At 39.2% G+C, this 14,790-nt stretch overlaps 1 protein-coding gene across 1 annotated transcript in view; it reads right to left on the bottom strand.

Annotated features, from left to right (window-relative positions):
- The window catches only part of LOC150085779 (dCTP pyrophosphatase 1-like), an 81,182-nt gene extending 68,606 nt beyond the window's left edge, over positions 1-12,576 (bottom strand). Inside the window, exon 1 of the mRNA XM_090373482.1 lies at positions 12,202-12,576. Within this exon, the coding sequence (XP_090229608.1) occupies positions 12,202-12,422 (221 nt within the window). The 5' untranslated portion in view covers positions 12,423-12,576. The remainder of the gene's footprint in view (positions 1-12,201) is intronic.
- Between the last annotated feature and the right edge of the window lie 2,214 nt (positions 12,577-14,790).

The raw sequence follows: 14,790 nt of genomic DNA, 5'->3' as shown, positions 1-14,790 counted from the left end.
GGCAAACCCAGGGTCCTGAGCTGGATATCATCATTCTTCTCTTTCTTGGTGATTCCTTTCTACTTCTCTCTCTCTCTCTCAGGGGGTAACTTGGGAATTTTTTTTTTTTTTTTTTTTTTTTGGCTGGTGCAGCATAAGCCTCAGGCTTCCTTGTACCATATGGCCATTAATAATAATAATAATAATAATAATAATTAAAATTAAGGAAAGACAGATGTGCGGAAATTTGCCTTTAACCAGCGGGTGGTTAATTGCTGGAACAAACTTCCATCTGTCGTTGTGGAAGTTGATAGGTTAAATAAATTTAAGGAGGAACTGGACAAACATTTAGAGGGAATGGTTGTGTAATTTTTTTTTTTTTTTGGCTGATGCTGCATAAGCTCATACACTGCTTTCTTATATCACATGCCACTACTACTACTACTATGCACTAGTTTTTAATGTATTCTACTTCAGTGGGTCAAAATGAATAAGTTTACCTAACTTATTCATTTTGACAAAATCTACTTGTGAATAATATATCATTTATTTTTAATAGTGAAATACAGGGTGGCCATAATTAAAGTATCCCTATTCAGAGCTCTCTATAGCTCTAAGTTATAAGTGGAATGCCACCAAAATTAGTAAGTAAACTATTCAAGGCATACGGAGAAGGATCCCACGAAAAAAAAAAATTAGTTCCAAAATCTGCCGATAGGGGATAATATGGTGCTGTACAAGAGGAAAGACATGACAAAGTACCAACAAATAAATAACTAAGACAAACTTTAATGAATTACAAATTTTTATTTGTGCTCTTTGCAGAAACACCGAATTTCACTAAAGTTTTAAATCCAAACTAAAAAATAAATCACCTAAGAGAGCAGAAAATTTGCATAAATCTGAGTTAATTTAATTTCCCCAGCAGCAGAGAGCTATAAAGGCACAACGTGAACATCGCAAGCACATTCTATAAGTTTACTGTTAACATTATTCCTCAACTGCAACAAAGAGGATGCCTTAATGAGACAATTTTTATGCAAGATGGGGGCTCCTCTTCATATCACATGACCAGTACAGCAGCTTCTCCAGCATCACTTTACTGCAGATAGGGTCATTAGTCATTTGTTTCCCATTGCATGGCCACCACGTTCACCTGACCTTACACCATGTGATTTTCGGCTGTGGGGTAACCTCAATGCCAATATCCATCGAGGAAGTGTCGCTAAAGTGGCTGTCTTAAAGGACAACGTAACGCAACAAGTGCGGAAGATTACTCCAGAGACATTGCACTCCGCAGTGGAGCACACTGTGCATCGAATGCAATTTCTGGTCGAGAACAATGGTAATCACATCAAAAACCAACTCCACCACGGCGACATCGTCGACCATTAGGAGTATACTGTGAGTGAGTTTGGAACTGTGAAACCATTTCCTCTGGCAGTTTAGTTGTTTCTTTCTGTTTTTTTGCAAAGAGCACAAATAAAAATTAATAATTTCATTAAGGTTTGTCTTAATTATTTATTTGTTGGTGGTTTGTCATGTCTTTCCTCTTGCATAGCGCCATATTATCTCCTGTTGCAGATTTTGGAACTAATTTTTTTTTTTCATGGGATCCTTCTCCCCATGCCTTGAATAGTTTACTTACTAATTTTGGTGGCATTCTGCTTATTACTTAGAGCTGCAGAGAGCTCTGAATAGGGATACTTAAATTATGGCCACCCTCTATGTACATGACATTACTGATTCATGTGATGAAACAGAACAACACCCCCAGTCCATTCTAAGCCATGATTCTACTTACTTACTGCATCTACATTCACATGAGGAATTCTTTGGAGAAGGGGATGCCAGAAGTTTATCAAACTCTAACAAGGAACTAAATTACTTAGTGAAAACTGAAATGAAAGTGGAGGGAAAATTGATGAAGATAGACATAAAAAAAGACACCTGGGGCAGATAGAATCAATCCAATTATATTAAGGGAGGCAACAAAAGAAGTAAGGAAAATGTTAACCACAATTATGAGAGCATGCTTGGATTAAGGGGCAGTACCTATGGACTGGAGATGTGCAAATGTATCCCCAATTCATAAAGGGGGATTAAAAGGTGACATAATTACAGACATGTAGCTTAACATCTCTTCCAGGGAAAATAATGGAAACACTGGTTAAAGACGCAATGCAGGACCATCTGGACAGGCATACAATTACAGCAGAGATTTGTTAAGGGGCAGTCTTGTCTAACCAATCTGATAGGTTATTATAATGCAATGACCAAGGAACTGAATGCAAATAACAATTCTGACATGATATACTTGCATTTCAGGAAGACTTTTGATACTGTTGCACAAAAAAGACGGCTGTACAAACATTAGCAATGTGGCTTTAGGGGCAAGTTACTGCTATGGATAAAGGAATGGTAAAGTGGAAGAAGACAGTGAAGATCAAGGCAATGTTAGGTGGGTCGGAAAACTGCTAGCTTGGGGATACACAGACTAAAAGATTAACAGTGGACGCAAGCAGAGGTGAAAGTATTTCTTGCACTGCTACTATTATAATAAGCAGCAGCCTGGAAAGCAAGGTACTGAAGATTTCCAGGACTGATGAGAGTCATCATGGAATAAGTAAATACATGGGCTGTGTTAGGGTAACTAAGAGTAGGAACAGGTGCATGTATACCTGCATGTACATCAATACTAGAAGTATAGTTAATAAATTTGATGAGTTTGAAGTGCTAATCAAAACGTCAAATGCAGATATTGTTCAGATATCAGAGATGTAGTGTCACACAGATATAAGCAGTGCAGAATTGGAATTTTGGGAGTACAATGTGTGCAAAAAGGATAGACAGGACAGGAAGGGAGGAGGGGTCATGCTGTCAATTAGGAAACACAAAATCTAAAGAAGTGCACCCAAATGACATTGGTGGACAATGCAATGTTGAGTCAGTGTGGTGTGACATAAGCACTGGGTAAGGGAAAAAATGACAGTAGGTGTGTGTGTTATAGGTCTATTGAATCTGATAAGTATAATGAGAAATTATGCAGAGAAATGGAGTGAGCCAGTAAATCAGAATGTCTTATAATGGAGGATTTTAACTTTCCAGATATTGACTGGTTACTCACACGCTAGCAAGAGTTTTGTGGATTTATCATTACTAGCCATATAGTGCAAGGAAGCCTGAAGCTTATGCTGCACCAGCTAAAAAAAATTTCTTGAATAAATTTCTTTCACCTTGAATAAATATATTCAAGGTGAAACAAAACTTCAAAATAATCGGTAAACATATATCAGCAAATTAGCCATTTCTGAGTTAAACAGCAATTTTTGTTAGGGTGTTTACTTGAAAAGTAACTGTATTAGCTCAAAAGTGTTCACATGATTCACCCTGTTGTTTTGTGAATGTGAGGAATGAAAAGGCAAAGCAATCCCATTTTTTATCGACAGTTTTACAATTTGGTTAGATCATTTTAAAATGTGCATTTCTTAGAGAAGATGTCCGAAATGTTGCCCATTCATCTAAATGCAGTTTTCTCATCATTGAAGCATGTACTCTTTCAAAAATTCCTGGAACATCTCTGATTTCCTGATAGCTATATTGAACGTGCTGTTGTAGTTCTCCCATCATATCTGCAGGTGATGAAATTTGAAAGCCAGAGCTTTCAAATAACACCAGATACAAAAATCTGTGGGATTTAAGTCAAATGGCCTGGGATTGGATTTGGATTTTAATGGCAAAAAAGCAACTAAGGCTATAGTGCACCATGATCAGATGACCTGGGAGTACAAGCCACAGGACCATCTCATCCTATTAATTGTGAGCCATATCTTTCACTCAGATGTTCTCTCATATAAATGTGCTGGTGCATCATCATGCATAAACCAAACTTTTGAAGCTGCTGAAGAGAAAAATCCTCCAGAAGCTTTGGTAGATCATTTTTAGGAAATGAAGGGCCTTTAAGTCTGTTAGGGAGAATCATCACCAGTCATTTTCAATCCACTGCATGATGAAGGCCTCTCCAGCAACTTTCCAATTCCTTCTGTTTTGTGCAATGGCCATCCATTTACTACCCACGAACTCCTGAATTTCATCTGTTCATCACTGTTATCTTCCAGATTTTCTTTTAGTTTCTCTTGGGTACTTTTCCGTTATTTTCTTAGTCCATCTTTCATCATATCTTTGAGCTATGTGTCCTCTCCAAGTCCATTTTAATTCTTTAGTTTTGATAAGAATGTCCTTTACTTGTATTTGCTGCCTAATCCATGTTTCTCTTCTAATCCAACGGTCCGATTCCTAATAAGATTTGTTCCATTCTTCCCTGTGTAGTTTTCAGCTTCTCTTCCATTCTTTTGGGTGAGTGCCCAAGTTTCACTTCCATAAGTCATGGTGGAGAGTATACATTGGTTCATTATTTTACGTTTCAGACAAATTGGGATATTGCTCCTCAGTATGTGACTATATTTCCTGAATGCTATCCATCAGAAATTTATTCTTCCCTTGATTTCCAGCCATTTATCACTGTTACAGTTAATGACTTGTCCAAGATAAGTATATGAATCCACATTTTCAATTTCTACTCCAACAATTATATCCCTTTCTGTGACATACTTGTTCATCATTACTTTTCCTTTAGCCATATTCATCTTTAGTCTGAAATCCTTACTAACTCTGCATAACTGATTAAGGTTTTCCTCTAATTCTTCTATATCATGGCTTATGATCACAATGTCATCTACAAACTGTAAATGGTTTAGGTACTTTCCATTCACATTGACACCTCTCTGTGACCAGTCCAATCTTCTGAAAGCTTCCTCAAAGGCAGCAGTAAACAACTTCTGAGATATTGTCTCCCCTTGTCGAACTTTCTCAATTTTAAATTTGCTACTGTCTTTGTCTAGTCTAATAAAGGAGATAGAATTCTCATGTATCTTCTTCAAAATCATAATGTATGGGTGTCTATGCATTGTCTTTCCAGTGCCCAAAACATTGCCTTATGCTGTATGGAATCAAATGCCTTTTCATAATCCAAGGCACTTCCGTAGCCAGGTGGGTAGTAGCAGCAGTGCATAGCACGTGCTTCTTGATTAGACCGGAGTTCAAGCCCGTGACCTTGTCTAGCCTAATAAAGGAGGTAGAATTCTCATATATCTTCTTCAAAATCATAATGTATGGGGTGTCTATGCCTTGTCTTTCCAGTGCCCAAAACATTGTCTTATGCTGTATAGAATCAAATGCCTTTTCATAATCCAAGGCACCTCCATAGCCAGGAGCAGCAGTGCGTAGCACACACTCCTTGATTAGACCGGAGTTCAAGCCCGTGACCACCAAATACGGAGGATGTGGAAAGGTCAGGGAATGACCACCGCATATCCCCGGAGCAATATGGCCTTAGTTGCTAATGCTCCTAAAAACCAAATAACAACAACATTTTCATAATCCAAAAATACCAGTTAGGGAGAATATGCAATCCTATCCAATGGTCTCCTAGGATATCTGCCCACACATTCAATGTTGATGTTGCAATCGAACAATTCAGATTTTCTTCATCCTAAACATGGCAACTGTGAAAATTAAAAATACCATTTTGAGTGAAAGATTCTCCATCTGTGAAAAAACATTACTTGTGAACATAGGATTTCTGATACATTTCTGCAGCATTCACTGGCTGAAGTTGATTCTTGGTGGGTAGTCATTTCCACTGCAAACTTGAATGTCTTGGCCTTCCTGGTCTTTTCATGCAAAATCCACCAAACAATGTTGTGGTTAATGTACTCTACTACAGCAATCCTTGTGCTTGGATTTGTATACTCTGCAGCATGGTTTCCTCCAGTTCCAAAGTACTAACTGATCTCGGCCTCCCTTCACTCCGCTGGATGAAAAGCATCCATGCTCTCTAAGGTAGTAGTAGTAGTAGTGGCATGTGATGCAAAAAAGCAAGTGTATGAGCTTATGCAGCATCAGCCAAAAAAAAAAAAAAAAAAAAATCACACCATTCCCTCCAAATGCCTGTCCAGTTCCTCCTTAAATTTATTTAACCTGTCAACTTCCACAACGACAGATGGAAGTTTGTTCCAGCAATTAACCACCCGCTGGCTAAAGGTAAATTTCCACACATCTATTCTACATGTCTTTTCTTAATTTGAATTTATGCCCCCTTAGGTTCGTAATCTAAACAAGTGGAAGGATCCCATCAGAATTCAGCGTGCTCAACCGATTCAAGGCCTTATATACCTCAATCAGATCACCGCGCAGGTGCCTAGTCTCCAGCCACTGCAATTTGCAGAACTTAAGCTTCTCTTGGTAAGAGGATCCCTTCATTCCCCTCAACAATCTTGTTGTCCTTCTCTGTACACGCTCAAGTAAATCTACATCCTTCCTAAAATGAGGCCTCCAGACCTGTACGCAGTACTCAAGGCATAGCCTGACCATTGCCTTATACAGAGGGACAATCACCTCCTTCTCCCTGCTAGAAAAATTCCTATATATCATTGACAAAACCCCATGACCTGCCCGGCAGCCTGTCTGCATTGCTCAGAAAACTTCATATCTGACTGCACAATTACTCCCAGGTCTTTTTCATTTTCTACCACCTTAAGTGTAGTACCACACAGTTGGTACGTTTCTCTGGGGTTACTTCTACCCATATGCAGTACTTTGCATTTGTCAGGGTTAAACTTCAGTTGCCACTTCTTAGCCCATCTGCCCAAATTATCTAGATCCTGTTGCAGTAGCACACTGCCATTAACAACCCTGCCAACCTTTGTATCATATTGTTTGCTTGATGTTTGCAGAGCAATCGGGTACGGGACATGATACTGCCAAGGGGGATGTCTTTGTGTGTGCGCGATGCAAGGAGTGTATCGATATCAGGCAACAACTCGGCGTTCTTGTGGGCCTATATGAGAGATTGAAGGACAGGGTGGATGCCCTCGAAGAAACTAAATTGAGGGGCCCATCAAGCTCTCAGCTGCCCACATCAATGCCAGAGCTTGCACTTGGGCATTGCGTGACACAGAGACAACCCCCAAGGCAGAATGCGCTGGTCCCGAAGGAACTAGTAGTTGTTGGTGACTCTATTGTCAGGGAAACGGGGAACATGCTTTGTAAAAAAGATAGGTGGAACAGGACCAGGGTATGTCTGCCAGGGGCAAAGGTTGATGACGTTGTAGAGCGGATATCATCTTTTAAGGGCACAAAAGGTGATATAGTTGTACACGTTGGCACTAATGATATTAAGAGTAGGAGACCGGCGGAATTACTTAGCAAGTACAGGTCACTGTTGAAAAAAAGCCGTGAATTAGGGTTGAATTTGAAAGTGTCTGCAATTCTGCCCAGACACGATAGGAGGGAGTATATGATGAGAGCCTTGTCGATCAATTCGGCCCTGGAGGGATTGTGCAAGGCTCAAGGGGTAGAATTTTTTTCAGCCTGGACTGTACTTGTTAACAGGAGAGATTGCTTCTACAGGGATGGGATACACTTAAATAGAAAGGGTGCAAGAATATTTGCTGATGCTATCGAGGCAGTGTTAGGTGGGTCGGAAAACTGCTAGCTTGGGGGGAGACAAAGACCAATAGATTGACAGTAGCCACTGGCAGAGGTGAAAGAGATTCTTGCACTGCTTCTATTAGAATGAGCAGAAGCCTGAAAAACAAGATGCACGGTATTTCAGAGACTGCTGGGAGCCATTGCGGTACAAGTAAACACATGGGTTGTGTTAGGGTAGCTAAGAATAGAAACAGGTGCAGGTATACTTGCGTGTACACCAATGCTAGGAGTTTAGTAAATAAATTTGATGAATTTGAGGTATTGCTCAAAACATCAAAGGCAGATATTGTTGGGATATCAGAGACGTGGTGTCACACAGATATAAGGGATGCAGAACTGCAATTTGGGGAGTACAACGTCTACAGAAAGGATAGAGAGGATAGGAAGGGGGGAGGGATTATGCTATTAGTTAAGAAACACATAAAAACCAAGGAAGTGAAGCCAGTCGACATCGCTGGACAGTGCAGTGTTGAGTCAGTTTGGTGTGACATAAGCATTGGGAGATCAAAATTGAGAGTAGGAGTGTGCTATAGGCCTAATGACTCTGATGAGTATAATAAGGAACTGTACAGGGAAATAGAGTGGGCCAGTAAATCAGAGAGTCTTATAATGGGAGATTTTAATTTCCCAGATATTGACTGGAATTTGGGGGCTGGTTACTCACACACTAGCAGGGCTTTTGTGGATTTATTGGATGATTGTTTTCTACACCAGCATGTTCGGGAGGCAACTAGAGGGAGTAATACTCTTGATTTGATTATCAGCAGTGATTCTTCATGCATTAAGAATCTGCAGATAAATGAACCACTAGGTGGCAGTGATCACAGTGTGCCGAAGTGGGATTTACTGAAAGAGGTAACTACCATTAGGGGTAAAGGGAAGGGTTATTGCTTCCGTAAAGGCGACTACGATGGATTGAGACAGTATTTAAATTCTATACAGTGGGACCAACTGATGATGTTACCAACAGCAAATTCAAAATGGGAAGCATTCAAAGAACTTATCTTGGAAGCTACTAGGCTTTACATACCAACTAAGAAATATTGTTCAAGGTTTAGGCCAAAATGGATGTCAGATGAACTAATGAGGCATATGGCAGAGAAGAAAAATGCATGGGATACTTACAAATTAACACATGACACAGAAGCCTATGACAGATACAAGTTGATATGCAACCAAGTTACAAAGGAGGTTAGGCAGGCGAAGGCAGATTACGAGAAATCCTTGGCAAGGGATGCAAAGAAAAACAGCAAAGAGTTCTTTACTTATGTAAACTCTAGAAGGAAGGGGATGAATCTGATTGGTCCACTTGATATTGATGGGTCAACTGTTGATGATCCTGCTCAGGTAGCTAACAAACTAAATGAATATTTTGCATCGACATTCACACATGAGGAGTTATTCAGCAAGGGGAATGCCAGAGGTGTATTCAACTCTAGCAGTAAGCTACAGAATCTTGAAATAACTGGGAGTAAAGTGGAGGAGAAACTGTTGAAGATAAACACAAGAAAGGCACCCGGGGTGGATGGGATCTATCCAGTTATATTAAAGGAGGCAGCAAAGGAAGTAAGCAAACCCTTAGCCATAATTATGAGAGCTTCCTTGGACTCAGGGGAGGTACCCATAGACTGGAAATGTGCAAATGTGACCCCAATTCACAAAGGAGGATCAAAGGCTGACACAAGTAATTATAGACCTGTGAGCTTAACTTCTGTTCCAGGAAAATTAATGGAGGCACTGGTTAAAGAAGCACTGCAGGATCATTTAGACAAGACTTCAGTTATAGCTCAGACACAGCATGGTTTTGTTAAGGGGAAGTCTTGCCTGACCAACTTGATTGGATACTATGATGCGGTCACAAAGGAACTGGATGCAGGGAATAACTTTGATATTATATACTTGTATCTTAGAAAGGCTTTTGATACTGTTGCACATGGAAGACTGCTACACAAATTGGAGCAGTGTGACATTGGAGGCTTGTTATTTGTTAGTTTGTTATTTGGTTTTTAGGAACATTAGCAACTAAGGCCATATTGCTCCGGGATATGCGGTGGTCATTCCTGACCTTTCCGCATCTTCCGTATTTGGTGGTGACGGGCTCGAACCCCGGTCTAATCAAGAAGCGTGTGCTACGCACTGCTGCTCCTTCCCACCTGGCTACGGAGGCGCCTACACTGGAGGCAAATTGCTGCTATGGATAAAGGGGTGGTTGAGGGGGAGAAGACAGAGAGTGGTAATCAATGGACACTGCTCATCGTGGACTAATGTTATTAGTGGAGTCACTCAGGGCTCAGTGTTGGGTCCATTATTGTTTTCTGTATTTATAAATGATATTGATGATGGTATATCAAGCTTAATGTCCAAGTTTGCAGATGATACAAAGGTTGGCAGGGTTGTCAAGGACACTACTGACACTATGCTGCTGCAACAGGATCTGGAAAGGTTGAGCAGATGGGCTGAGAGGTGGCAAATGAAGTTTAACATTGACAAATGTAAAGTACTACACATGGGAAAGAGCAACCCCAGAGCAACGTATCAACTCTGTGGTACTACACTGACAGTGGTAGAGAATGAAAGGGACTTGGGGGTGATTGTGCAGGCAAATATGAAGTTCTCTGAGCAGTGCAGACGGGCTGCAAGAGTAGCTCATGGAGTATTGTCAATGATATACAGGAATTTTTCCAGCAGGGATAAGGAGGTGATTATTCCCTTGTATAAGGCAATGGTCAGGCCACACCTAGAGTACTGTATACAGGTCTGGAGGCCTCATTTCAAGAAGGACGTAGAGCTGCTGGAACGAGTACAGAGAAGGGCAACAAGATTAGTGAATGGAACAAAGGGGTGCTCTTACGAAGAAAGGCTTAAGTTTTGCAAATTACAGTGTATGGAGACTAGGCACCAGCGAGGTGATCTGATAGAGGTGTATAAAGCCTTGAATGGTTTAAGCATGCTCAATGCTGATGGGATTCTTCCTCTAGCTCAGAAAAATCACCTGAGAGGGCATAAATTCAAATTGAGGAAAGATAGATGTAGGATAGACGTGCGGAAATTTGCCTTTAGCCAGCGGGTGGTTGGTTGGTGGAACAGACTGCCATCCCTTGTGGTGGAGGTTGATAGCCTAAATAAGTTTAAGGCTCAGCTGGACAGGTATTTTGAACGAACAGAGGGGTGAAGTGGAAGTGGGTTTTTTTTTTTTTTTTTTTTGGCTGATGCTGCATAAGCTTGCTTTCTTGCATCAAATGCCTCTACTAATGCTAATGCTAATCTGCAAACTTCAACACTAAGCCTGATATACCTTCATCAATATCATTGATAAACATACAAAACAACAGTGGACCTAACACCGAACCCTGTGGAACTCCACTAATAACATTAGTCCACGAAGAGCAGCACCCATTGATTACCACCCTCTGTCTTCTCCCACTTAACCATCCTTTTATCCATTGTAGCAACTTACCCTTAATACCATTCTGCTCCAATTTGTACAATCCATCAGGTGCTGATGGATAGTAAAAAAGTAAGACTGTCTGGTATCTTTGATTGAAAAAAGCCTCACAGTACAAATGTGCAGCCTCCAATGCAATGTCATTAGCTTCACCATACATTAAATACATATCTGCATTAGTGTAAATGCCATCCATTAATGAATTAAACACTAACTACAATAACTCACAACAGAAGGCACAACCTCAGAGGCACTTGATCTACGGTAAATGTGAAGTACTGGCAACATCTTGCACTACTAGTTTCTTCACTCAGTGGGAGGAGGAAGAGATAACAATACCACATGTGTGTACAGTTGTATTGGGTAGAGGCCATGGAAGGTAAACATGCATTACCCTATATGTTTACCTTCCATGTGTTCCCTGTTCTCAGTGTTTAGTTTGAAATTGAATTCCTGATGTCCATTTAAACTGAGAACCCACATTTGTTCACTTTTTCATGCTGTTCCAAAAATTAAACATGCAAATGAAGCAAACACTTCTATGTAACCAAATGTTTACCAAAAATGCTATTTATCTCTGCACCACCTGATTTGCAGACTTTTTTTGCTGTTTTTTAAGTGTTCTTTTCACCCTGAAAATATTAACCATCATTTTTTAAACACCTTGTATACACAGGGTATTTAAAATTACAGAGCATATATATACAGGGTATTTTTTATTGGCTGATGCTGCATAAGCTCATGCACTTGCTTTCTTGCATCACATGCCACTATTACTTATTTTGCTTAATTTTGCTGGGGTTTAATTTTGCTTATTTTTAGGTTTAAGCTATTTGCCATCTGCACCTTTTTGTCAAATCTGGGGTTGAAATGTCTGAATTCATTGTTTTGAATATAAAAATACGGTTAATAATATGTCCAAAGTATTACCGTTTCGATTTTACGATTTTCAAATTAAATTTTTTCCAATAAACTTTTTTTTTTTTTCAATAGAACCACAGAGAAGTAAGTTATGTTAACCATAGCGGTTTTTCCAATTCAAAATTTTCAGCCCATATATGACAAAAAAAGGTCCAGTAAGCCTAAAAATGGGCGAGATACATGCCGGTGCTTTTAGAACACACTCTTATGTATAATTCTCTGAATGCATAATCGGTTCTGCACAGATAGCCTAACCTCGCATCTTGCATATTGTTCTGCAAAAGCCAGAGCCCACGACTACTCACATTTCTTCGAGGCTTGGCTTATCACTGAATGTGAAAGCACTTATAGTATTTCTCACGTTTTCATCGGAAGGCAATTCAGTTCGTGAGACGTTACGACCTATGTCTATATCTTCCACACGATCTTTTTTCTCACTCTCGTCTATGATCGTGTTATTTTCGTTGGTGAATATTTGTCTTTCATTACTATCTGCATGACATTCCAATTCACTGTGACAGGCCATTCTAATATGACAAGAACTAAATTTAAAATATATAATGAATAAATGACACTACTGTACTTCCAGAGACAGATTACCAACGACAAAACGTAGTAGTACAATCTTACTACTCTGTGCTCTATTTAGTCAGAATTTAGGATATAGACCGACAAGCAGTGGTATTCAGCACAATTAGTGCATACAGGTAGCAGCTCGGCAGTGATTGGTAGTTGCGAATTTGCGATGACGTTACCTTGTAGGGAAAAGCAAAAAATATTTCTAGTAAGCTTATAATAATAATAATTATTATTATTATTAGCTATATGGTGCAAGGAAGCCTGAGGCTTATGCTGCACCAGCCAAAAAAAAAAATTCCTGAGCCACCCTGAGAGAGAGAGAGAGAAAAGGGAATCACCAAGAAAGAGAAGAATGACGATATCCAGCTCAGGACCCTGGGTGTGCCATGCCCATACTCGCCAGATGTGGGACCCTGGGGTGAAATTAGCCATATGGTGCAAGGAAGCCTGAGGCTTTTGCTGCACCCAGGGCCGGCCTTACAGTTTTGGAGATCATAGGCAAAAGTTATTTTTTGGGTTCTATGAGTTGTAACATTTTTTATATTTTCACTTATAGTATAAAAAAATATAATATAGTTAGGATTGAATTTATTGGAAAGTTTTATAAAACACAATTCTATAATTTAAATGTCAATATAATTAATTTTAAATAGACAGCTTTCTTGCTTTTTTGTTTACAAATTCTGCTATTATTTCACTATAGTCTAAAGATTAACAAATTTCACTTTCAATTGAAATGTCTGATAGGTCTACCAATCTTTCTTCAGTCATTGTAGACCTCAGAACTGATTTTATTAATTTTAACTTAGAAAAACTACACTCACCAGAAGCTACTCTCATAAGAATGGTCAATAGCATTCGTAGAGCGATAGAGATATTTGTCAATACCTCATTCAATCTACAGTATTGTTATGTATGTATTTCAGTACCTCTAAAGGTGATAATTGTGAAGGTAAAACATTTGACAGGGTCCTAAGCTCAGTAAGAAGATTTTGGCCTTCCAAGTCACTCTCAGCTCCGTTTTCTGGATTAGATAGAAACAATTGCAAATGATTACAAAAACTTTAGCAGTTCTTCATCGCTTAAAACTTTTAAACTATGAATATCAAATAAAAATCCGAATGATTCTTTAAATTTTTCCTGCTCTTGAAATCGTTCAGTAATTGACATTATTGCTTGATCTAACAGTACATTAAAGAATTCTACCTGGAACCGTTTTTTAGGATCACAGATTATTTCATCTTCTGCCTCACCAGAGAATTGCTTTTTGATACGTCTACATCGGACTGAATCGGCAGAAGGGAAAACAGCTTCTTCAGAAGACATTCTAATTCATTAGATAATTGTTTGGCTATTCTCTGTGAAGTTTGAAACCCATTTTCCTTATAACATATTAAAAATTTCTTTGTCCTTTCCAAAAGTACCAACACTGTCTCTAATTGCACGTGCTTCCCTTGAAAAACTTTGCTCACAAGATTCACCTGAGTTAGAATATCATACCAAATGTATAGCATCACGAGAAATTTAGAACTTTTAAGTTCTCTTGCCAGTGAAAGAGCTTCTGTTCGGCATTTGAAATCGACGGTTGTTTCAAAAACATCAATTAGTGCGTCATAAATGTCACCTATTTGGAATCTAAGAGCTTTGACACTTTCAACCCTGCATTCCCATCTTGTTTCCGATAGTTCCTTGATTGTAAGATGTTTTACATCTTACAATCAGTAAGATGTAAAACAATCTTACTGATTGTTTTACATCTACAATTACAGACAAGTTAGTAATTACAGACCAGTTAGTTTAACTTCTGTTCCTGGTAAAATAATGGAGTCACTGGTTAAAGATGCATTGCAGGATCATCTAGACAAGACTGCAGCAATAATTCAGACACAGCATGGGTTTGTTAAGGGAAAGTCTTGTCTGACAAATTTGATAGGATATTATGATGTGGTTACAAAGGAACTGGATGCAAAAAATAATTTTGATATCATATATTTGGATTTCAGGAAAGCTTTTGACACTGTTGCGCATGGAAGACTATTGTACAAATTGGAGCAGAATGGTATTAAGGGTAAGTTGCTACAATGGATAAAAGGATGGTTAAGTGGGAGAAGACAGAGGGTGGTAATCAATGGGTGCTGCTCCACTTGGACTAATGTTATTAGTGGGGTCCCACAGGGTTCGGTGTTAGGTCCACTGTTGTTTTGTATATTTATCAATGATATTGATGAAGGTATATCAGGCTTAATGTCGAAGTTTGCAGATGATACAAAGGTTGGCAGGGTTGTTAATAACAGTAATGGCAGTGTGCTACTGCA

This window comes from Mastigoproctus giganteus, chromosome 5 (assembly GCF_048544385.1).
Source record: "Mastigoproctus giganteus isolate SK-2022 chromosome 5, ASM4854438v1, whole genome shotgun sequence".
Taxonomy (NCBI): domain Eukaryota; kingdom Metazoa; phylum Arthropoda; class Arachnida; order Uropygi; family Thelyphonidae; genus Mastigoproctus; species Mastigoproctus giganteus.
This window is presented reverse-complemented; position numbering and strand designations above follow the sequence as displayed.